General features: G+C 37.6%; 1 protein-coding gene across 4 annotated transcripts in view; it reads left to right on the plus strand.

Annotated features, from left to right (window-relative positions):
- Positions 1-25,930, plus strand: part of PDSS2 (decaprenyl diphosphate synthase subunit 2) — a 268,202-nt gene that overhangs the window by 100,898 nt on the left and 141,374 nt on the right. For 3 of the 4 annotated variants that reach the window (XR_014295138.1, XM_082634002.1, XM_082634001.1), the window contains exon 2: positions 3,943-4,077. The exons of the other annotated variant lie outside the window; for it this stretch is intronic. Coding sequence is in view for 2 of the 3 variants with exons in the window: in XM_082634002.1 (XP_082490128.1) it covers positions 3,943-4,077 (135 nt within the window). In the remaining variant the exon portion in view is untranslated. The remainder of the gene's footprint in view (positions 1-3,942; positions 4,078-25,930) is intronic. 4 annotated transcript variants of the gene reach the window in all.

Genomic DNA, 25,930 nt, shown 5'->3' on the forward strand with positions numbered 1-25,930 from the left:
CTTTAGGTCTCAGGGAGGTCCCTTTCACCACTCCTTCACCCCTGCTTATGTTAGTTGCCCTTTCTCTGTGCCTATGTTAGTTGCCCTTGTTCATCTCCTAAAGTAGCTCATGCCATATTTTATTATTATTTTAAATCCAGACTGTATTATCCACAAGGAGGGAGACCACAGCTCACCATTGCTCACCATCATGTCCTCCACTCTCTGTTTAGCACTGTACCTGACATGTAGTAAGCATTTACTACATTTTTGACTGCATAAATTTGAGAACACCAACTTTACTGTTCTCCAAGCTAGCATTAATTTTTTTTTTTTTTTTTTTTTTTTTTTTTTGGTCAGCCAAGCATGTGGCAGTATATGATTTCACCATCTTCTGGATATGCTCCAGCTTGTCAGTATTTCTCCTTAAGAGAGGCACTCAGAATAAATCATAGTGTTCCAGGTGAAGTATGACCTGGACTATATGAAACATTAACTCTGCAAGTTTAGAATCCTAGGGACTATTTATGCTCAGGAGCAAAATTTCTTATTTTTGTTGTGAGCTAGTTTTTGAGCTGTGAACATTATCGAATTATCTTTTTACTTTTTTTTTAAGGGTGTTAATGAAGTGAATTTGAAGACGTGGTGTTTTGGAAACCTTTAATTTACTCAACCTGTTAATCTGTTCTCTGGGTTGTTAACTACTGTCTTGTGTGAAAATTGATGGGTAGAAGGTATGCTTTTCTGACTGCTCTCTTGATTTCTGGAAACTGTTCTACTATAGTTTCTTTTCCTGACCTTTTCAGTAATGCATTCTGAAAGTGGCCAGTGTTTCAGTGATACATGATGTTTCGGGGTCATGGTTGGAAGAATTCCTTAACTTTTGTTATGTTGGGGGGTAGAAAAGGAAATAGTATTTATAGGAAATTATATATGCTGGTAGTGGGTAAGACTTTGAGAGACAGAAGGAGAAACAGTAAAAGAAAAAGAAAATATAAGAGTTGAGAAAAAAATAGATGGCAAAAAAGTAATAAGGAGAGGGACTTCCCTGGTGGCGCAGTGGTTAAGAATCTGCCTGCCGATGCAGGGAACATGGGTTCGAGCCCTGGTCCGGGAAGATCCCACATGCCGAGGAGCAGCTAAGCCCATGCATCACAACTACTGAGCCTGCGTGCCTAGAACTCGTGCTCCGCAACAAGAGAAGCCACCGCAGTGAGAAGCCCGCGCACCACAACAAAGAGTAACCCCTGCTCGCCACAACTAGAGAGAAATCCTGCGCACAGCAATGAAGACCCAATGCAGCCTAAATAAATAAATAAATAAATAAATAAATATTTTAAAAAAGTAATAAGGAGAGAGATGTAGTTTTCTGATCACCTTGTCACCTTCCATGTGCTTCCACAGTGGTTTATGCTTCACTCATGTTGTCTGTTCCATACAATGACTACAGAAAGTAGATGTTGTTAATCTCATTTTACGGAAGAGGTGATAGTCTGAGTCATACAGCTAATAAACAGCAGAAGGATTTTTCAAACCTGGTTCTAAAGCGGTCACTATTCTACTGACTTAGCAAATAGTTGGTACATGAGGTGAAGCAGATGGAGAGTCAGTATAGCATAATGGGTAAGCATGTATATAGACTCTAAGGCCAAGTGGCCTGGGTTCAAATCCTGGCTCTATCAAGGCTCTGCTGTCTGTGGTACCTTGAACAAGTTGCTTGATCTCTCTGTGTGCCTCATTCTCCTCATCTGTAAAATCAAAGTAATTGTGGTACCTTCCTCATAGAGTTGTTGTGAATTAATTTAATTAATATATAGTAAATAATTGATATATAGTAATATATAGTAAAATGCTTAGAATAGTCCCTGGCATATATAAAGTCCTATGTAAGGATTTGTTGTTGCTGCTGCTGCTGTATTTGATGATGATGATGATGATGATGATGAATGTGTCCTCTGTGAAAGATCCCCTCTCTGAGAAATTTGAGGAAGATGTTGTCAGAACCGTTGCCAGGACTATTTCTTCAGCGTGACTTGGCCAGCTGTCAGAGTTCTTACCCTCATATCCTTCATTAGAGGATATGAGTTCTTACCTTCATATCCTTCATTCCTAACCAGGCTCAACCCCCCAAACACACAGCCACACACACATCCTCACCTTCCTCTTTTCCCTTTCTAGAATTAGGAGCCAATTCAGAGCTTCTCTTTAATATTATTATTATTTACCTCAGGTAATACATAAATAAGGGTCTAGTAGCGTAAGTTAAAATCTGTAATTCAAAGCAAAAAATTTGGAGAGTGCTCCCATTTTACATTTTCTTCTTCCAAAATAGGGTGCTTCGCAGCCTCCCAACAGTTCAGGTCTGTAGGATTTAAGTAGATTGTTACATAATAATACAGAGCTTTGGACATCTCTGGTGATTATTTGTTTCTACTATAATATAGCTTAATTACCTTAAATTAATGGATATTAGAACTTCTTTGTAAAAATCATTAACCCCTCTAACTTGCTGAAGGTCACTTACTAGATTAAGGAGAAAATATAAGTAGAGAAAGAGCTGTAACTGTTGTCTTGCAGAGAGCCTGAAGATCTGTCTTATTTTGAAACTATTGAAAGAGCAAGAAGGGACCCTTTTAAAAATTTATTTGGAGGCATGAACGGTGAAAATTTTCTTAAGTAATGGACTGACTCATTAATTCTGGCTATGTTAGCTTACTTAATTTAAATTAATTTGTTGTTCAGAATTCACCCAAGGAAGTCTTAATAATTCAGTGAAGTATTAAAATACAAAATTTTACTGTTTTTAGAAACAGAGTCACAGATTTGGAAAGCAAACTTATGGTTACCAAGGGGGAAAGGTGGGGAGGGATAAATTGGGAGATTGGGGTCAACATAATACACGCTACTATATATAAAGTACATAACTAATAAGAACCTATTGTATAGCACAGGGAAGTCTACTCAGTACTCTGTAATGACCTATATGGGAATAGAACCTAAAAAAAGTGGATATATGTATACGTATAACTGATTCACTTTGCTGTACAGCAGAAACAAACACAGCATTGTAAATCAACTATACTCCAATACAAATTAATAAAAAAATTTTTACTGTTTTCACCACATTCAAGAATTCTATTTATATGTTATTTATGTATACTTTGGTGTAACCTATTTGATTAATGCTCATGAACATTGTTCTAAATATTCATTTATTATAATATGTTACCCATAGTTTTCTGTCTTTTTTCTTTTTTTAATGATGCCATTTAGTTCTTGTATGACAACCATTTGCAATACTTAAACAAATATATAATCTTAGAAAGTATTACTGACCTTAGTTGTAGTAGAAATTATAAAAATTCAATCCTCATAGCAAAAAAATATTACATTCTATGTAAAAGACTAACATTGTCTAGAATGATTATTCTTTGCATAAAAAATAAGAAATGGCAAGATATTTTCCCATGGCATTCATTTCCATTTTACTTCTCAAATAAATTTTCTACCTGTGAAGACAGAAACCATTTTTTACCACTTCCCCTTACCAGCATCATCGCCACATAATACCACTTCATCCAAGCCATACAATTTGTATTTCGCCTGCTGTCAGCTACCACAGAACAGTTTAAAACTATGGGTTCCTCTCATTATCAGAGCAAATGGTTAAGCTTGCGTGGTAGGGTATAGACAGTGGGAAAACCCAGAAAGAGGAGGAAGCCAAATCATTAGGCCTCACAATTTTGATATCGTCACTTTCAAAACCAGCCATGGGTTTCTCTAGTTGTTTCCTGAACTTGTTGCTTCCTCCTGTTAACTCTTTCTTCCACCAATCCTATTTCTTTTCAACAAGTCCCATTGTCTGATTTTGAAAGCATGGGTGTATTTGCAGCAATTCTCTAATTTGATCTGACTGATTTTGTGAGGGTGTGTTAATTCTCTTCTTTCTTTACTTGTTGGCAGGGGCCTTGTACACGACAGCCAGAATAACCTCCAGTTGAGGGGCTTGGTGGTGCTACTTATTTCTAAGGCAGCTGGGCCCAGCAGTGTGAATGCTTCATGTCAGAGCTATGACATGGTCAGTGGTATCTATTCATGGTAAGAAGAAATTTTGACATTGCTCTCTAAAGCATGTTTTCTTACAATGGTCAGTACAAATCACTGTTTAGTTTTTTGTCATTCTCTGATTCAAAGATAGATTAAAATATTTTGTAAAGTTAAAACATGGATTTTTGTTATTCTTAACAAATCTAATGGCTTAGCTGCTTTGTATGTAACTCTGGTGAATTTTGTGTCTAATATTTCTCATTTCTGCCTTGAGCATTTAAACTTTCCTATTGAACACTACCCTCCTGCCCCATCATGGTATCATTGTATTTCTGTAGAGAACTCTATGTCATTTAGTCCAGGATTCATGATTTTTAAACCGACTCAATATGATAACTTTGTTGTGTATATAATGATGCAACTACCATTTTAGGAGATGTCTACTTCAGTGCTATATCATTTATTTTATTTTGCTTATTTTTATGGTGAAGAGGTTTTTATTAAAGTGACTGGAATAAGAAACTTTTACATCTCACACATTTAGATTAAAAAATAAATTTATGAGTACGTATCAGTCATTTTTTGCTGCATATAAAACAAACTTTAAATTTTCAGTTTTGCTTTTTTAAATGACTGCATGTTTTTTAGTAATAATATATCAGATCTTAGCAGTATACTTGGCACTGTGTTAAAAGCCTGTATGGAAGTAATAGTCTGCAAGTGGACTTGGGCACCTGAAATTAAAACCACCCAGAAACACGGGCGACAGGAAAATTTTCCTCACAAAAAGAAGTATTTCTAGAAACTTCGGCTTACGGTTAATATATCTTTTATTTATTTACTCTAAAAACAAATCCACATCTTAGATTTTTTAAAAATTCCTGGTAGTCTTACCCATAAATGTTTTTTTTCTTCTGTAATATTTAAGGATGACTAGCTTGCCTGCTATGAAGTCCAGTGACCTTCTTCATTAACAAGCAAGCAAAGATTATCACTGTTGGGTTACAAATGGCCTCTCCTCTAGCCAGGGTAATTTTGCAGAGCTTTTACCATTGATCCACGTAAGTGTCTTCACTAGAAGAAATATCTTAGGATCATTTTCAGTTCCTGTTCACTCTGAGATAATTTATATTTATTTAGTGCTTTGTAGGTTACTGATCATTTTAATGACAGTTATCCCATTTGACCCTTACAACAATTCCATAGGTAAGAATTGTCATTATACTTATTTTACTCTTGAGAAAACTGAGTTTCAGAAACCTTGAGATGTTTTTCAAGGTGACATGACTAGTAAATGAGGAAAAGTTCAGGCTCTAACTATAGTTCTCTTTCTTCCAAATCTCATGTTTTGTTTTGGTTTTTTTCCTTCTTAATTTTATTCGGCTTTTCTAGTCTGATTCAAAAAATTTATTTCACTTGTAGATTAGACTAGCCATTAAATTAGTATACCAAAAAAGGTCTTCCCTTAAGTATGTCTAGGAAAACTTATGAATGGACAGTAACTTGGCAAATCTTCAATGCATCTATCTACATCCTTCCCCAGCCTGTTTGAATTGGAGCTCAAAATTTTACCCTGTAAATTTTGTAGAAAAGCTGTTGGCTGAGTTCAGTTGAAATAATTAGAGAAAATATATAAACATCTGCAATGAATACCAATAACCTGTTAGTCCCTGGAAAGGAATTAGACCTCACATCACCCTGTAACCATGTATCTCTGTTTCGTGTTTGGAACTCCATTGATTTTTCAGTCTCTGACTTTAACCGTTTTATTGGTCAGTCATCTGCTCTTTCTTTAAATTTATTTATTTATTCTTGGCTGAGTTGGGTCTTCGTTGCTGTGCGTGGGTTTTCTCTAGTTGCAGCGAGCGGGGGCTACTCTTTGTTGCAGTGTGCGGGCCTCTCATTGTGGTGGCTTGTCTTTGTTGTGGAGCACAGGCTCTATGTGCGCAGGCTTCAGTCGTTGTGGGATGTGGGCTCAGTAGTTGTGGCGCACGGGCTTAGTTGCCCCGCGGCATGTGGGATCTTCCCGGACCGGGGCTCGAACCCATGTTCCCTGCATTGGCAGGTGGATTCTTAACCACTGTACCACCAGGGAAGTCCATGGTCAGTCATCTGCTCTTGCATTTGGGTAGCCATACACGCCTCTAATGAATACCAGCTATGGTTTACTATCACTAATCCTAAAATAACACTTGGAAGTATTCAACACATGATAGGTGTTCAGTAAATATTTATTGCATAAATGAATAGTCCCCATTTTATAGAAAAAGAAACTAATGCTGAGATTAAGACTTGTCTAAAATCCTCTAGGTAGAAAGTGATGGAGTTAGAATTTAAATCTAAAGTGTATTTCTACTATGCAGATGCTGTTATCTTTATTGTATGTACACAGTGCACTGTGTTGTGACCTCGTGTTTCCAATTTCTTATTTAGCCTCTAAGAAATAGCTGCATCGCCTTCTGATCCTTTACAGGAACATAATGCATTTGGTAGATGGTTGTTGTAATATGAGCAATTGTAAAAGAACTCTGCAAAAGAGTAGGTGGTACATTATGAATATAAAATTTTTCCAAATGGCATAAATGGGTTTCATACCCAAGTGTATAGCATCCACAGTTACATTTAGGGAATAATCCTGGTTTGTGGTTCCAGGCTGTTTTTCTGTAATCAAACTTTATCTAGTAAGTCATTGGTGATGCTTGGGTGTTCTACACTGGTTAATGTGAAAATGTAATTTGGCATACTACTACGAGAAACCATTCATTTGTTTCTCTACCCCTGAAGTCATTTGTTTGGCTCCTGCTAGCTTAATTGTTCAAGTGTAACTTTTGCTGGAGGCTTGTATCTATAATGCCACAGTGAATTATTTAACATTTGAGGGAAGTACTGTTTTGGGAGCTTTTAAATTCACCTCTTAACTACTGGGATTTACATTGTTGGTGTTTTTCTCTCATAAACTTGACTTTGATGTCAGTTAATGGAACCTGAGTAAATTACCTAAGGGAACAAAAGTGAGTTAGGTGACCTCTTTTATTTGGCCTAAGGATATAACTGCTGGATATATCTTGTAGATGTGTCTGTGAACTTATCACATAATGGCCAAGAGAGGCAGAATTTAGGCTAAAATGTAATAACTGCATTTTGAAAAACAGGTGAGTCACATTTATAAAAATGTACTGTAAACATCTACCATAACCTTTTTCAAACAAGACCATGGACTTTAGGTTTATTCCACCAACCCTGACTTTAAAAGTTGGTTACAAAGGTGATCAGGCAAAAAAAAGTATTACTAAATTTACAAGCATCCCTAGCCACAACTGGGAAAATGTTTATAACTTATTCTTTTTTTAAAAAAAATATTTATTTATTTATTTATTTTTGGCTGTGTTGGGTCTTCGTTTCCGTGCGAGGGCTTTCTCTAGTTGTGGCAAGTGGGGGCCACTCTTCATCGCGGTGCGCGGGCCTCTCACTATCGCAGCCTCTCTTGTTATGGAGCACAAGCTCCAGACGCGCAGGCTCAGTAGTTGTGGCGCACGGGCTTAATTGCTCCGCGGCATGTGGGATCTTCCCAGACCAGGGCTCGAACCCGTGTCCCCTGCGTTGGCAGCAGATTCTCAACCACTGCACCACCAGGGAAGCCCATAACTTATTCTTAATGATAGGATGTTTATATTTTGTGTACAAAAGATAGATCATGTAATATATAATACATAGCATAACAAAGTATAGACTTCTCTAGTGTTATATGATTATTACATTTAAAGAAATGCAGGTGAATTTTGTGACTAATGGTTCAGTTTTCTCAGTTGGTTTAGGAAGAACTGACTCAAATATTTCTCATCTAACTAGCAATTATAAACAGACCACAAATTTTCACTCTACCTTCATTCCCTGAAATTTCCTACCACCTCTTGTTAACTGTATTAGAAGCGATTAAAACGTTTGCCAAGCACATTCTCTTTTCTTTTCTTCCTGAGTATTCAGCTAGACTGCATTTCCTAGCCTTCCTTTGCAGTTGGCTGGGCCGTATGAACGAGATCTAGCCAATAAAATATAAGCATAAATGAAATTTACAATTTCCTGACCATAAAAATCTTATATTTGCAGTATACCTTAAGCAAGTGATTTTGGAAGTGACCAATTCAAGATGAAAGGTACCTGCACCCCTTGGAGGAGAGCCACCTGTCCATCAGGAATATCCATGTTGACTTGATGTGTGAGAGGAAAAATCTATTTGTTCAACCACTTAAACTTTAGGGTTTATCTGTTAATAACAGGGGCACCTTAATTAATATTTTGCTGTTTCTGTCACCCAGTTATCCCAGTGAATTTGGTAATCCTTGGTTACTCCCACTCTTTTATCTTCTGTGTCTAATAAACCAACAACTCACAAGTTTCTCCAGGTCTCTTTTTCTTTCAGTTAACTTTCCACTCTCCCATTACAGGTCTTTGTTACTTCATGTTTATTTATTTATTTTATTTTTTTAAAATTTATTTATTTATTTATTTATTTTTGGCTGCGTTGGGTCTTCATTGCCACACACGGGCTTTCTCTAGTTGCGGCGAGCGGGGGCTACTCTTCATTGCAGTGTGCGGGCTTCCCATTGCGGTGGCTTCTCCTGTTGCAGAGCACGGGCTCTAGGTGCGCAGGCTTCAGTAGTTGTGGCGCACAGGCTTAGTTGCTCCACGGCATGTGGGATCTTCCTGGACCAGGGCTCGAACCCATGTCCCCTGCATTGGCAGGCAGATTCTTAATTGCTGCACCACCAGGGAAGCTCTACTTCATGTTTAGATTTTAGCAATAGTTGTCTGTTGGGTCTCTGTGTCTGTTCATGTTTCTCCTTCAATTTTTTCCTATTGGGTCTTGTTAAATTGAACACCCTGCTTTGATCACTCATTAAACAAACTCTTATTAAGCAATTACTCTGTGGTGTTCCAGGCACTATGCTTAGTGCAGGAGATACAAGCTGAATACTGTATGGTATTTACCCTCTGTGACCTTATTATCATCAAGCCAGGGAACATACAAGTTTACAAACAACTGTAATATGATGCTATAGATACTGTAAGTAAAGTATAAACAATTCTTTGGAGCAATTAAATATGTTGGGAGAGGAAAGGAGAAAATTTCAGAAAAAGAGACCATTTGAACTTTACAAAATAGGGAATTTATAAGTGGGTTTTGAAGGTAACTAGGAGGTTGTCAGTTGGAGGAAAGCAGGTAGTCAAGGGGTTTGGTAAAAGGTGGTTGCGTTCTAGGCAAAGGAAGTAACGAACAGACTGACCAAAGACATGTGGTCTGGTACATAGTACGTAGCAGGACTCACAGAGTGCCAACACTGTTGTGGGCACTCAGTACATAATTGTTATATGAATGTATGAATTTACATAATAGAGACCAGGTTCATGTATATAGATGTTATGGATTGAATTGTGTCCCCCCTAAAATTCATATGTTGAAGTCCTAGCCCCTCGTTCTCACAATGTGGCCTTATTTGGAGATAGGGTCTTCATTGATGTAATCAAGTTAAAATGAGGGTTATTAGAATGGACCCTAATTTAGTGTCCTTATTTTAAAAAAGGGGAAATTTGGACACAAACATGCATATACCAGCAGCACACCCTGTGAACATGAAAATGGTTTTTTTCAAGCCAAGGAGAGGGATCTAGAACAAGTTCTTCCCTCATAGTGCTGGCAAACTAATGTATTACAGAATACTGATGAGGAGATGGTGTAGAAAAGAAAGGTTGAAGTTGAATTGTGAAAGGCCTAAGGAATTAGAGCTATATCCTGGAGAAACAGTGGGGAGCCACCCAAGAGGCAGCAGAATAGACTTGGAATCTGGAAACAGACTATATCACCTATTAGCTGTGCCTCAGATTTCAGCTCTCACATTTCAGAGAATGGTTTTAAGAATTAAATGAGTGAATAGAGTAATGCATAGCATAGTAAGCATTCTCTAAGTGTTTATTCTTATTCATAGCTATTATAAAGGTCTTTAAGCAAAGGAGTCACATTAATATATCTGTGCTATAGAATGTAATTAGTTGAGAAGATAACCCAGAGAGTTGAGGTCCAAGAGGTAGAGAGAACCAGCCAAGGAGTTATTGAAGTAGTCTAGGTGATTGCTGAGAGCGAAAACAGAGACCTGGAGAGGTTAAGGAGTCTTTACCTAAAACAAGAGGTTAGCAGTTGGCCAAGCCAGACTCAGACACAGACTCATTAGGTCCTTTGATCTCATGCCATTTTCTACCAACATTTCCCAATTTGTGCTTCATTTGGGATGAAGGTTTTACTAGGTCGTCAGTGGGACGAAAGGTCCTGTGGTCAGATAAATTTGGGCATGCCAACAGATTGCTTCATTTCAGAAATCTGAAGAATTGTTAGGTATATGTGGCATGCATCACGAATCTTTAAGAAGAGATATTGTTTCCCAGTTATTTTACTATAAAACCCTGTAACCCTTTTAATCTTTGCCAATCTGACAGGGGGAAACTATGATTGTTTTTTTTTTTTTGACTGTCAACAGTACATCTTGTAGAATGCTGCAAAACAGTTTGGTAAATGTTATTTTATGTTAGGGTACCTAACTTTGAACCCTAATGGGGACTCTGTGAGGCAGAAATAACAGAGTCACCAACCAGAAAACTGAGACTCAAAAAGATGAAGTAACTTTCTGAGATCCTACATTAAGTGATCAAGTAGGGGAAGAAGTATATCATGTTGGTTATAAATTGCCTTAGTTTAAATCTATCACTTATTTGCTATGTGACTCCAGACAAGTTAGGTCACCTCTCTGTACCTCGTAGGTTTGTTGAGTGGATTAAAGAAGGTAATATGAATAAAACACTTAGAACAGTGCCTTGTGTATAGACTGCACTTAACAAGTGTTGTCTATTATTGTTATTCCAGACCCCTGTCATGATGCTTTATGTCCTTTATCAGATTTCTTACATGCTGCCACCTTCTTCTTGCCCACCGTTGTCTGTCTCTGTTTGCTAGAGATAAATTGTGATAAGTAGAACATGCAAGAATGAAAAAGTATTAAATGAGTCAGGGGTAAAGTGATTGTTATTTTCGCCTTTTAGATGGTCTGTTGGCTTGGGTACATGTGGGTACTGGCGAATTTTAAAGCATGCCAAGTCTATTTGTAAAACAAGTACTTTTATCTTACTACTTATTTGGCTTCTGAGTGGCAGGTGAGCTGATGAATAGGAATAAAATTACGGACTGATCTTTTTCTGTATTTATATGTAGTGCTGATAAAAGAAGACTCTATGCTCTATGTGCCATTAAACACAGTTCAGATGATCTGTTTTCTTCATATTAGCCCAGCATTCAGCATGTTCCTAGCACATGGATGACAGTCAATGACTATTTGGTTACAGCTGAATAATAATATCTATTATTATTGTTGTTATTATTATTTAATCTTGAAGCAAGGAAGTCCTTTCTAAAATGTTTCAACACTCTGGACCTATAAACAAAAAGATTAACACATTTGACTTCATTAAAAAAGAATTCTTCAATGGAAAAGAATTCCCATAAAGTCCAAAGATAAGTGCCAAAATTATAAAAATATTTGCAGCATACATGACAAGGGGCCGAGTTTTAATAAAAAAAATCAGTTGGAGATCTTATGAATCAGGAAGAAGATAGTACGACACAGACATGGACAAAAGACATGAACAGGCTATTCAGTGAAGAAAACTCATAGATGGTTAGTAAACAAAAGGGGGAAAAGGCTGGACCTCATCATACAGGGCAAATTTTTAAAAAACCATAGTTTCCCCCTGTCAGATTGTCAAAGATTAAAAAGTTTGATACTCAGCATTTCTTGGTGAGGAAGAGGCACTTGAATGTTTTGTTAGTGGGGATGTTAATAGGTATAGTTGCTTAGAGAACAATTTGGTAATAGCAGTAAATTTTATTTTAATCCAGCTACCCTTTGATTTAGCAAAACTGTGTACTGATGTATTAGCATAAGTGCTCAAAGATGTATGTATAAGAATGCTCTTTGCAGTATACTTTGCAAGAACAACAGCAACAAAGGAAACAACCAAAGTGTCCACCAAGAGGGCACACGTTATGTTGTTGATGCAGGGAAGTATCAATGGATCGTTTAAAAGAATTAAGGAGAATTGGTATGTGCTGATCTGGAAAGAGCTCAAGGAACATGTAAGAAAAGCAAGACTGAGAAACGTATTATAGTTTGATCCTCTTGGGGCTTGACTGAGTGGGCAGTGGATTTTTATTTGCATGAAAAATATCTCAAAGGAGACACAAAGAGCTGTTAATAGTGGTTACCTCTGGGGAGCGGCAGCTGTGGAGGGAAACGGGATGAAAGACTTTGTTCATTCTTTGTCCTCTTCAGTGGGCTGAATTATTTTTAATCTATACATGTTTATTTATGTACTTCTTAAAAATTAGTAAAAATTTTTGTTGAGTGTTGGTAGTTAGCTTAGAAATTCTATCCTACTATTAAAATGAGGGCCTTAGAGGCCCTGAGCTGACTTAAACTTTTATCTTTTGCCCTCTTTGACAGGGTCAGATACCCTATGAAAATGCATAAACTCTAGATGTTTTTTAAATAAAGAAAGCAGGAGTGAAGCAAAATGCTATCTTTTGATTAACTTTCTTAGGTTTACCATCCATGTTAAAATGGGCACTATCAATTTCTTGGTAACTGTGCTAATTCTAACTCAGTGTATCATTCAATTGATTAAGATTAAATTAATGACTAAGGTTAAACATGCTAAGGTGATTGTTGGGCTTAAAGGACTAATCAGAAAAAAGACATTATAAATATAACTAAGTTAATGTAGAAAACATCTTATAATCAAATTACTGGCCTTAACATTACTTTCTCCTCTAAGTGAAAATTGGTCAGGCTTGGTGTGCTGTTAGAGGAAGTGGTGGTGGAATATATAATTTACAAAGACAAGTGGAGAATATAAAAGCTGTGAAAGAGGCAAGTCTTTTTTTTTTTTAATCTTTAAATTTAGGGAATTGGACTAGGTCTTAGCTGCAAATTTATGGTTCATAATTTATCATTTTTAATGTGGTACTAATTAGCTTCTGATGACTTCTAATTATAGTAACAATAGGCTGTGACTATCAATCCTCGCCTTCACACTGCATATTAGAATTTGTCTGGCACTTAAAAATGCCAAACAGAATTAACAAACCATATTTCCCTTGGTGATTGACCAAATCAGAAAACACCATAAGAAATGACACTTAAGTAGGAACGTGTTGATTATATTATTGATTTAGGGCCCAGTTTTATTAATGTGAAATAGTTAATATTGAAATAGATAGCATTTTAAAAGTTATGGTTATTATTATTTTTTAAGATGGCATGTGTAGGGGACTTCCCCAGTGGTCCAGTGATAAAGAATCCGCCTTCCAATGCAGGGGATGCGGGTTCGATCCCTGGTCCCACATGCTGCAGAGCAACTAAGCCTGCACACCACAACTGCTGAGCTCGCGCACCTCATCAGGAGAGCCCACGTGCTGCAGAGCCCACACTCTCTAGAGCCCGCACGTCACAACTAGAGAGAGAAAACCCACACACCACAACTAGAGAGAAGCCCAAGAGCTGCAATGAAGAGCCCATGCACTACAGTGAAAGAAAAGATGCTGCATGCCTCATCAAAGATCCCGCATGCTGCAACTAAGACCCAATGCAGCCAAATAAATAAATAAATAAATAAAGATGGCATGTGTAAATGCATAGGAAGACGTCTGGAAGAAACTTCACCCACCTGATGATACCTATGGTTGGAGGAAGTGGGGAGGGGGAATTGTTTGGAAATAGGTATAGGGGATAGTCAAAGGGAACTATATTTGTAGTATTTCTTTTTTTAAATAAAGAAAATAAACTTGAAAATTAAAAGAAAGTTATATTTCATACTTATAAAGCAATAACAACCTATTTAAGAAATGTATCTTTTTGTACTACAAGAACCTCGAAAATGAGGAATTGACAGTGATTTAAAATGATTCTGCTGGGTTTCCCTGGTGGTGCAGTGGTTAAGAATTTGCCTGCCAATGCAGGGGACACGGGTTCAAGCCCTGGTCTGGGAAGATCCCACATGACGCAGAGCAACTAAGCCTGTGAGCCACAACTACTGAGCCTGCGTTCTAGAGCCCACGAGCCACAACTGCTGAAGCCCACGTACCTAGAGCCCATGCTCTGCAACAAGAGAAGCCACTGCAATGAGAAGCCTGCGTACCATGACGAAGAGTCGCCCCCACTCATTGCAACTAGAGAAAGCCTGCGCGCAGCAACGAAGACCCAATGCAGCCAAAAATTAATTAATTAATTAATTAATTATTTATTTAAAAAGCAACATGAAGACTTTAAAATAAATAAATAAATAAAATAAAATGATTATGCTGAATAATTGAATTCAGAGTAGGCTATTGAAGATAATTTCCTAAAGATATCTCAGCTCGTTTTCAGAGAGATCCCAAGAGATGAAAGCATGTGCAGTTTGATTACATATTCCTATTGATTGTGTTCCATTTACAACAAGAAAAATAAACTCCAGGTACAAATCTAGCAATATTACTAATTCATTACAACCAGTACTTATTTTCTTCATTAACTTTTTATTGTTATTTTTCAACCTACACAGCATGCACAAATGCAGCAATTATATGTTGAGTAAGAAAGGGGAAGACTCTTTATGTTGCATGTACTGTACATCAGAAGTCTTTACTTCACCAGAGCTGTTGGAAAAACACAAAATAGGAACAGCCTCTTACAAAACAAGTATAATTCACCACAAAAAGTAAGTGGGCTCAGTTACTAATCTACTCAGCTGAGAGTTAATCGTATATAAATATCTTAGTACAGATTAGCCTGCCTGACTATATCACAACAAAAAACAAGCTGCATAAATTGTTTTGTCAGTAGTGAAAAAGTTTAAATCTTTTCCTTAAAGGAGGGCTATACGTTGACTAGTAAGAAGCCACAGTCAAAGGCATTGTCCAATGTCTAATTCTAAATTTTAAACTGTGCTTAATTCTTGACATTTACTGTAGTAAAATGTTAGTTCTATTAGAAGAATTGCAGTCATTTAAAATGTTTAATGACAGAGTTTGCTTAATAGCTTCTTGACGTAATGTTATATATATCCTTTGAACCCAAACTCAGGGCACCCCGAGTGGTAAACAGTGTGATATAAAAGAGACTTGGGTAAAGGGCCAGAGATCTGAGTTCTTGTCTCAAATCTGTAACTGATTGGTTATTTGATTTTAAGCAAGTCACTAATCATGCTGTGTGATTACTCATCTATAAGGCAGATAGGGATAAAATGGACTTTAAGTCACAGAGCTTAACGAGCATATATCCACCTAGGTTCGAGGGAAATGCAAATATTAATAAGAAATAGTCTTTGACCTCCAGTGACAATAGTCTTTGACCTCCAATTTATGACACTATTGACACTATTGATGCAATTTCATTTCTAGAACTCTGTTTTTGGAGCTTAATTTCTAGAGCTGTAACCATATTCACTCTTGGGTCCACAATCCACCCATGTCCTCTCACAGCCATTTGTTTGATTAAAGACAGTCCTTAATACCCTTCACCTAAGATGCTAGGAGAAACTGGCATCTACAGGTGGCTTAGTGGCCAAGGATCTCCTTCTTTGCTATCCTCTTCTTCTTGCTCTTGGACTGGGTAGCTGGGTGGTAATGGTAATAGAGGCAAAGAGAGAAGATTCTCAGGTTGGTTATCTCTAACCCTGTAATCCTTCTTCTCTATAGTCACTGGCTTATTGAGTGTCCATTTTCTATTATTAAGGTTGCCCTATTCCCTTCTATTCTGCTCAACTTTTTAAGTGGAATAAAATATCCTTAATTTTTCAATAGTATCCCATTCCCTACAGGATTAAATCCAAATTCCTTAACAGCAGCAGTTAGTTCCTAGCAGCCCTAGAATAGAAGTGATGGAGGTAAAAGCATGATTGTGATTTTTCTTTGCCCACCAAGAAAAAGGTATGTGCAAAAGAATGGTTGTTGACCTAATAGAACCGTTTAGGCTCAATCAGGAAGGAAGGCTGAGGGAGTCCAAAATTAGGTAAAAAATAGTGATCAAGGATTGGAGGTCATGAAGATTCATATTTTAGGGGGAAAAGTAATAATTCAGTGAGAGAACTGAGAGGTTTGGAGGTCATAGATAGAAAGTAGGATATGTGAATTGAAGATTTCAGAAGTAGAACAGCTCTAAATGATAAGTTCCAGTTGTTCCTGAGAGTGGGGTTGACAGCATTTGAATTGAGTAGATTGAGAAACTACAGGTGGGCAGTTCACGTGATTGAAGTCAACCAAGAGAACAGAACTAAGCAAAGTGCTAAGGACTCCAGTGAATTCAGGGTGACAGAGAAGAGAGTGGTGGAAAGTAGAGCAGCTGTAAAGGAGCAGTGGTCTCTCAAGACGGTGCAGAAACAAAGCACCAGTCCCACCTCTCAACTCTTCAGTGTGTGGCTTGTAGGAAGTTAAGTATATCCACTCACAAAGATACAGGGATATTGGTACCCCAGGAAAAGCTCTGGCTCAATTAGAGCCAGAACCTAGAGGGACTGTTCTGTGAATTTTTAGAACACTTAACACATTGTTTTGTAATGACTGATTTATGTATATGTTTCCCCACTATATAGTACCTTCTAGAGGTCAGGGCCTATGTTTTAGCCATCTTCCAACTCAACACCTCTCCGACCACTGAGCCTTTTATTACATTTTGTACCTTTGAGGCACTTCTTATCTATTTTGTAGTAATTTGTATACCTATCTTATCACTCATTGACTCATTCATTCATTCATTCAACAAACATTTGTTGAGCCCCTGCTATGTGCAAAGCTATGATAAATATAGAAAAATAATCACTATAGCTAACACATATCGAATTTTCTATATGTCTGGTACTGTTCCCTGTGCTTTATAAATGTTAACTCATTTAATCCTTACAATATTGGTTAACAAAAAAATCACTTTTCTTGGGAAACAGGCTTAGAGAAATTTAATAACCTGATAAAGTTGGTAGTGTAAATAAATGGCAGAGTTGGAATTCAGACCCCATTTGACCATGGAATTCATGCTCTTTCCATTACTGTAGACAGCCTCTGGATTAGAGTGCCCTAAATATACAGTTGCTCCTCAGGATCCATGTGGGTTGGTTCCGGAAGCCCCCGTGGATACCGAAATCCACTTTGATGTTCAAGTCCCTTATATACAATGGTATTAGTACAATGAATACAGTCGGCTCTCTGCATCCACAGGTTTCCCATTTGCATATTTAGCCAGCTCCACGGTTGGTTGAATCCATGGATGCGAAACCCAAGGATATGGGGGCCAACTGTACTTTCTTTTTCATCTTGACATCCTCAAGACTGAGCGCCGATCTTTGTTTGGTGGTATTGAATTGCATAGTGCTTAGAAACCAGGTTATAGACTTTTCTCTTTGTCCTCTAAAGCCCAGGCACTGTGGTGGGCACTCAAGTGCTCCATGAATTATTGTTGATTTATTCAGACAAAATTTGCTTTTGTTTAGACGTTGAATGTGGATCATGGTGTTCTATACAGTTTAAAAATAAAAACATTTAGGTTTGTAGGCTATACCTCTTTTATTGCACATTTCCTTTACTCTTTTATCTGTTGGGAATACAGATACCTGTATGTTTTCTTTGATACAGAAACCATTTTTTAAAATAGACCTGCCCCCAATAGACGTTCTGTCTAATGAGCTTCCCCTATAGACAAAAAACAAAGTGTACTTCATTTGTCATTAGTCCTGAAATGCTCAGTGCTATAAATTTTGGTATTAAAAACCATTACATTCATACTCATTGGAGACATGGTTTCAAGGAAGTACTTGGATAATTATGCACCTACAAGATTTGCTGCCGTCCATGGGTAATTTACATTCTGCAGTAATATGGAGCTTCTATTACCCTACTATAATTACAATGAATAACTTACATATTCATTGCAAATAATGATGTAACGGATTTTTAGAGTCTATGCATAAGAGAACCAACAAACTGAGACGCAAAACAAGTTTCCACCCCTTCTTTCCAAAGCTGTAGTTAATCACTTGAACCCTATCCAATATAGTAGAAAGCTGGCAGACTTTTCTTTGCAGCAGGCTATGTAAAAATGTTTATAATTTACAGCTTATTATGCCATGCAAACGACTCACTTCTCACTCAGTGAAGGAGAGTGAGAAAATACGGCTGCGAAATTACTTAACTCCCCTTTGTTAGTTGTTTTCTGGCAACAGCGGAAGGATACTTAGCACTTAAAATGCATCTCTGTATTTAATTTTATATCATTCACTTCAGAACTTTAGAAATAGGAATTTACTTTTTATCTCTTTTTGTAGAGGCCAGAGCAATTTTAATTTAACAAAAACAATAAGCTAAAAAATCAGTTGTCAGGGCTTCCCTGGTGGCACAGTGGTTGAGAGTCTGCCTGCCGATGCAGGGGACGCGGGTTCGTGCCCTGGTCCGGGAAGATTCCACATGCCGCGGAGCAGCTGGGCCCATGAGCCATGGCCGCTGAGCCTGCGCGTCCGGAGCCTGTGCTCCACAGCGGGAGAGGCCACAGCAGTGAGAGGCCCGCGTACCGCAAAAAAAAAAAAAAAAAAAAAAAAAAAAAAAAATCAGTTGTCAGAGAATTTAAATGGAATAGTACTAAATTACTAGGGTTTAAGTCAATTTATGGCTTCAATTTTGCAAAAGCTGTTTGTTTGTTTGTTTGACACTCCTACAGTGTTTAATAGGCATCTTGTTATTTTTCAAAAGTACCTTATACAAATTTTGTTTCATCTATACCACTTTGGCTGACACACTTACAGTGTTTAACAGGCACCTTGTTATTTTTCAAAGGTACCTTATGCAAATTTTGTTTTATCTATACTGCTTTTTTGCTGGAAGTTAATCTTCCTCAGGAATACTTAGAAGGATAGGCAAGGTAACATGGACCTCTCTGTAATCCACCCATTTTAGGTCCTTCCTTAGCATTTTCTAATTTTATTGGTTCCACTCTTAGATTCATAAAGCCCCTCAAGTCAGGACCTTCGTTTTGATGGGGAAGTAGCCCCTCTGTGAAGGACTCGGGCTCACTTTGAGGTTCTGTACCTTATAGATGGGCCTTCGGTGAGGGAGCTTCCTAAGAGAGAAGTAAAAACACAAGGACTGGTAACTAAAAGCCTTTTTCCTTCTAATTCTTCGGCTCTTGATGGAGGAGGAGCTTTCTATTGCGTTTACACTTCCCTGGAGTTAAAAGAGAGGAAAAATTTATACTTAAATATTTAAAACATTTAAAGCAACATGTTTAATTGTTCCACTCTCCTCTATTTGTTTTAGAATTAATGTAGAAGCTGGGACGTTGTCACAGGAGAATTTCTTTGCTTTCTAATTCAAACCTTTTTTTCTTTTTTAAATTAAACATTACAACAGCCTTAAAATCATCTCTGATCGTGACAAAGCGAAAAATTGAGTGTAAGGATTTATTCTGTCTTTTTGGCTTCTTCCTCTTGAGTAAACAGAGACCTGAGATGTGCCAGAGCCCAGCTGTCTGGATGCGAGGATGGGGTGCCCAGCACTGCTCTCCACTGACCTCTTCTGGCCTCCTGTTAGATGTGTTGTTGAAGTGGACAGCCACTCTCTCTTAGAATACCTAGGTGATAGGGGGTGGCCAAGGAAAAGTAGAGGGAAGTTAGCCAGCGTAGACTTTGTGATGATAACCTCTCAGCCTTTTCATCACTCAGGACTCCTTTTGCTGTTCTCCTGCCCTTCTGTAAAGGAGTCTGTTTACCAAACACACTTTATATGTAAAATAATGATTACTTGACTTTCCATTTTATCAGATACACTTGTAACTGGGTGCCTCATGACCAAGACGTAACCACTACTATCACGTCTTATTAATGAGTACAGAACTAGAGGAAATTGATATTTTTATTAATAGATGTTCCTTTATCCAGGGGTGAATGAATGGCTTTCCTTAGACATTTTGGAAAGGGGAAAATAACTCACTTCTCTGAAGAATTCTTTCTGTGAAGAATCCTTAAAGATCTAGGAAATCCAGACAGGGAACCACTGACTTAGAGTGTATTATCAAGCAATAAGTGCTCAAATATTTTTGCTATACAAGTGGTGATCTTTACTAATTTAGTGCCATTTTCAAATAGTAAAACGTGAGCCCCTCTGTTACTGTTATAAATGATGAATCAGAAGCTTTTATTTGCACCCGTAGAATAGGAGTTGGAGATGTAACCCAAAGCCCTGATGGTTTCCAAAACAGAATTCCTTTCTTTCCTAAAACTGGGAGGTCAGGCAAGGTTTTAATCTATGTACTGTGTTTGGTTTGGTGATGCATAGTCATCAAACCTAAAACTCAAACATCTTAACATTTTGAGATAAAATAGCAGGTTTGCTACACACAGAAAAAGGCTCTGTTTCTGAGTGCTTCATTAAAGTCTATAATTCAGACTGTTATTGCTGTGCGTTCCCCCCTCCCTTGTATTTTGTGCCTTTCTTTCTCAATTTATCATACTTCATCTCTTGTTACACTCTTGTACTTCTCATGTTTCCCCCACTTCTACTGGTTGTGCTTTTTATCTGTTATTGAACATCATCTAGTAATACCTAAACCATTTTAAACTCTAGAATAAGGCAGAGATGAGAGCAAATGAATAAATTACAGTTCTTAGAATGGTGGGAAGAAAAGACATTGACAAAACAGCCGCTCCAGCAGGGCCTCTGGATGCCCTCGTGAAGTGGGCCACCCATGCTCTTCTCTCTATGCACCTTCAACAGTCTCATTTTTGTTTTGTTCCTTGCAGCTCATAATTGCACATAGTAATGATGTAAACTTAGAGCAATAAATAATCAATATGGGGCCCCATTGCTTTTTCCTTTTCTATAGTTTAACAATATGACTTCTTATTGTTGTATTACAATTACCATCTCATGATGCTCTATACCTCTTGTGACTTCTGATGTTCTTTAGCTGGGGCTTTTCCTGACAGAAAAAAATTGATCCAAGCAAATTCAAAGTCAGGAATGATGCTGCAACCATTTACACAAAGCTATATGTACATAATATGTACACAGTTATAGATGTCATCTTATGTATAGTTTTTAAAGATCTTTGGAATCTTTACTTATGTTTGTTCCATAGATGAATATCTTAGAAGGTCAAATACTACTGAATTAAAACACTATTTAGAAAGGGGGAATGACTGTACATAAGAATCTAAATCAGCATAGATATATAGGACCTAGTTTAGAAATATCACAATACCCAAAAAAGAAGATATCTGTTATACTCTGGAAGAAATGAAGTATTACTATCATGATGCCACAATCCATTCAGGAATTCATTATATCCTAGACTGCAGCTATGTATAGAGGCTGTATTAGGACATAATGGCATTTCTGTTAAAAAAACAACAACAACAAATTTTTGTGGGTATCTGATTATACCTGAACTGTAGTGGGTACCATACCAAAAGAATTAAATAATTCTATTCTCTTCCCTCTAAAAGTTTGCTGTGTTTTACACGTATTTCGAGAGTAGACACACATATATTAGACTATAGTATGTTATAGCTCATGCTTTTATCAGTTTAAGAGGAAAGACACAAGGATACTTCTCTCATTTGCGGGGGGTAAAGGACAATTAGAACAGCCAGTGAAATTCAAAATTTGGTCATGGCAAGTTATTCAATTGGACTTAGAGTTAACATTAAATGGATGATACATTTATTCACTCTGAGATTTGATTAATCGTACATGGACCTAACCAGGGAATGTTTTCCGTAAGATACCTTTTTTTTTTTAAACATGATCATTTGAAATTCCTAGACTTTCCTTGCTGACTTTATTTCATAGAGTCCATCATTCCAATGTTGGGATATTTTCCTCTAATTTGGATCGGCTTTTAAAAGAGATTCCTTAAAACTGTATTTTCTGATTCTCTGAGGTAAGTGATCCCACTTCAGCACCCTCACTCTCCACTTCTCCACATTCTCACTGTATTTCTCCCCCTCGTTCTCTACTAAGTAGAATTATCCTTTTGGTCCCACTTTAGGTGTTACTTGCTTTGGGAACCCTTCCCTTACTCCAGCAAGATTTGGGCTCCCCTGGCCCCCTGCATGTGTTTACTTCTTTGATAGCAGTTGTTGCCTAGGATTGAAATCATTTCACTTCCTGTCTGAATCCTTCACTGAACTGTCCATGAGCTTCTTAAGGACACAGCTATAGTTTTCTGCCCCCATCTCCCCATTTTGGGACGAATTTTCAGAACCTGTCACACGGTTTGACATGTGGCAGGCACTAAATAAATTGTTCATTAAATGAAAGCAAGAGATCTTTGAATATCCACTACAATTACAGTCTGTTAATAATAAAATACGGGAAAAGTATATTTGAAATATTATCCTTCTAACTATAATTAACTGTAATATTTTATTAACAACCAAGCAGGACTTTAGAAATCCCTTCAAAAGATCTCTTTGCTACAACTGTTTACCCCGTTAGTAATTCAGATGCTACTAATCAGTTATCTGATGATTTAACAAAATCCATTAAGTAGCTATTTTTTAGTAGTATCTATTTTAGTTTTTGTTACCTACTCCAAGATTTGCTTTTTTTTTTTTTTTTTTTTTTTTTTTTGCGGCACGCGGGCCTCTCACTGTTGTGGCCCCTCCCGTTGAGGAGCACAGGCTCCGGACGCGCAGGCTGAGCAACCACGGCTCACGGGCCCAGCCGCTCCACAGCATGTGGGATCTTCCCGGACCGGGGCACGAATCCGTGTCCCCTGTATCGGCAGGCGGACTCTCAACCACTGCGCCACCAGGGAAGCTCCAAGATTTGCTTTTATGACCAGATCTTTCCAGCTATAATAGTTTTATACAAATTTCCAATTTATTAAATATTAATAAATGTGGGTTTGCCACAAAGATGAGAACCTAGGTTATCTTTTTAAGAAAATAAATACTTTATAGCAATAAGTGAATTTATTACCAAATTATGCACAAAGGCAGTGTAAAAAAATGTTTAAAATAAGTTGATCGGTGAACAAAGCATTTCAAAGTATAGGTTGGTGCTTCTTCATTAACTTTAGTTTTGTGACTTTTGTCAGTTGATGTCACAACCTTAGTATTATTTTTTAAATAGATTTTTTTTTAAGGGATACTTAATTAAGTAATGTGGTGTTTGCTTATTTCAGTCTGTCTTTGTTCCTGTCAAAGCTGTGCTGGCAGGGCATTGCTTTTCTTTTCCCTTTTGTTAATATTCTGTGTTAGATAATGGTTTCGCAAATAATAGATTCCAAGGACCTTTGATCCACCATTACTGTAAAATAGAATGCAACTTAATTTTTTTCTGAGCATAATGGTTTTAACCTTGTATACTAATTTGACTGTGCTTGTGGGGGCAGATCCTTAAATGAGACACAAATGAAGGAAAAATTGCTAATGCTGCCACTGTATATCTAATGAGCACTGTGTAATAAACCATAACCTCTTCGACATTTCTCTGGAAAGCGGCGTGATTATTTTGGATGGCTAGCCCTTTGTGGATGGCTCATTACCATCTGGCATAATATGTATTGATAGAGACTGTAATTGTCAACTCCTATTTGACATGCTGCTTCTAATAAATATGGCTTACATCGCTGGAACCCACTAATGGTTATATGGGAAACTGTAATTAAAGAAAAAAATTGTATATATTTTAGGTTAAAAACATTGTATGTATATATATAAAATATCTCTATAGAGGATTGTCTGCTCTCCTCTGCCCCCCAACCCCCCTTTGCAGCTTCTTGTCTTAGAGTATTTGAAGCTTCCCCCAAGGATTGGTGCTCTTTTTTTCAATACAGGATCAACATGTGACAGGTCCCGTGTGTGTGTCTGTGTGTGTCTGTCTGTGTGTGTGTGTGTGTGTGTGTGTGTGTGTGAGAGAGAGAGAGAGAGAGAGAGAGAGATTGATTTTCCTCCACACTTGAAAAAGACATCTCCATTGACAAAGAAGTGACAATATGAAAGCTCCTAGGTATGTATAAGATCTGTAAGACTGTAGTTTATACTTCTGGGTTCAGCTCATGAAGTTAATGCTTTATAGCCAGGCAGTCTGATATTATTCACCTTTCCCATGGTTTTCTTTATTTTTTCCTAACTTTATTCTCATTTTGTTATAAGAAATTTATATTTTTTGATAGAAAAAGCGATACCTGAGAAGCCAAATTACTATGAAGTTATGAATCTCAAGGATATTAAAAACCCACAGAACAACTTACAGAATATTTAAGCTTGGGAAAAAAATGTAAATTAAAGATTAGAATTGGGCCTGCCTCATGTTATAAAACAAAAGTAGGCCTAGTCAGTTTATGTCTGAAAATGTAAAATTGGAGTTCTAAAGAATAATATTTTTGTTACCCATTGTATAATTGTAATATGCTCTGAACTTCAGACAAGGAAATGTACTCTTGATTTATATCCTATAGCTCATGGTCTTTATGAAATGGAATCCTCAGCCTATAACACATGAAATCAGGGCATGAACAAATGTTTATATTTCCTGGAGTAGGCCCAAAAAATCATGTGAAAACTTAGGCAGTTCTCAGGTTTCTTCTTAGCAATGTGAAGTTTGATATCATAATTTTCAAGCTAAGAAGATGGAGGCCCATTTTCACCATTCTGGTGAAGAGAAGTAGGTGTTTGAGAGAGCATGGCTCTGTATTCGTCCACCCATGGTTTTGAATTGTGATTCTGTCCATTTATCTAGGCAAATTTCTTGATCTTTCTGAGCCCCAGTGTACTCATGTATAAAAATAGGAACAATACTACCTACCTAGCACAGCTGTTATAACGATCATTTGGAAAAACATATGAAGCACTTAATGTAGTACTCTTGGTACCTAGTAGGTACTCAGTAAACATTATACTTCTTTTTGCCCTTTTATTCTCCCTCCTTCCTTCCACCCCTCACAGATGACGTTTCTAATCTGGTGCATTCTCTACTTTCTCAAGTAGTCCTGCCCATGAAACATGGAATTTTAATTTTGTTAGCTTATAATAGCTAATCCTTGTTAGTAGCCAGGCCCTGTTCTAATGTTCTTACATGTATTAACTCACTGAATCCTCACAGCAACCTAAGAGATTATTATCATCCCCTTTTAACAGACAGAAAAGACTGAAGTACAGAGGTGAAGCAGCTTGCCCAGAGTGATAGTGATGGGGCCAGGATTTGAACCCAGGCAGTCTAACTCCAGAGCCCAGACTCTTAAACTCAGCTACACTACCTCTGCAGTTTACCCTTTCTTATGTCACAAAGGGAAAGAGCAGGTTCTGGTAAGGTTCTAGAGAGGCCTGGTCTGCTTTTCTTTGTAAGGCTGAATTATCCTTAAAGGACAAAGCCAACGTAGCTGTCAGGGGTAGGCTGGGTATTTCTGGGGAGGATAGATGGTAAACTATGTGGAGAAAGAAGCAGCTATGCTATAGGATGCCAAGGAAAGGGGGAACTGAGTGACGTCTATTCTTGTACCAGACCTGCTGGCAAATACCACATATTTGCAGTGCCCTGTATACTGTGCTGTTTCCTCAGCATGGAATGCCATTCCTACTTCTTTTCATCTGACTAACTCTTACCTATTCCTTAAGACACAGCTTAGCTCTCATCTTCTCCAGAAAGCCTTCCCTGATCCCCAGGCTAAGCTAAGTATCCCTTTTCTGGGCTCCCATAGCACACTGTGCATAAGACTAGAGAAATAGTAGTGGTGATGGCAGTAATAACCGCCATGCACTGGGCACAGACCATGTGCCAGGCATGGTGTTGAAAGCACTGTGCACGTGTGATCTCATTCATGTCTCACAACAGTCG

The sequence above is a fragment of the Mesoplodon mirus genome (genome assembly GCF_964341445.2).
Source record: "Mesoplodon mirus genome assembly, chromosome: 10".
NCBI classification, from domain to species: Eukaryota; Metazoa; Chordata; class Mammalia; order Artiodactyla; family Ziphiidae; genus Mesoplodon; species Mesoplodon mirus.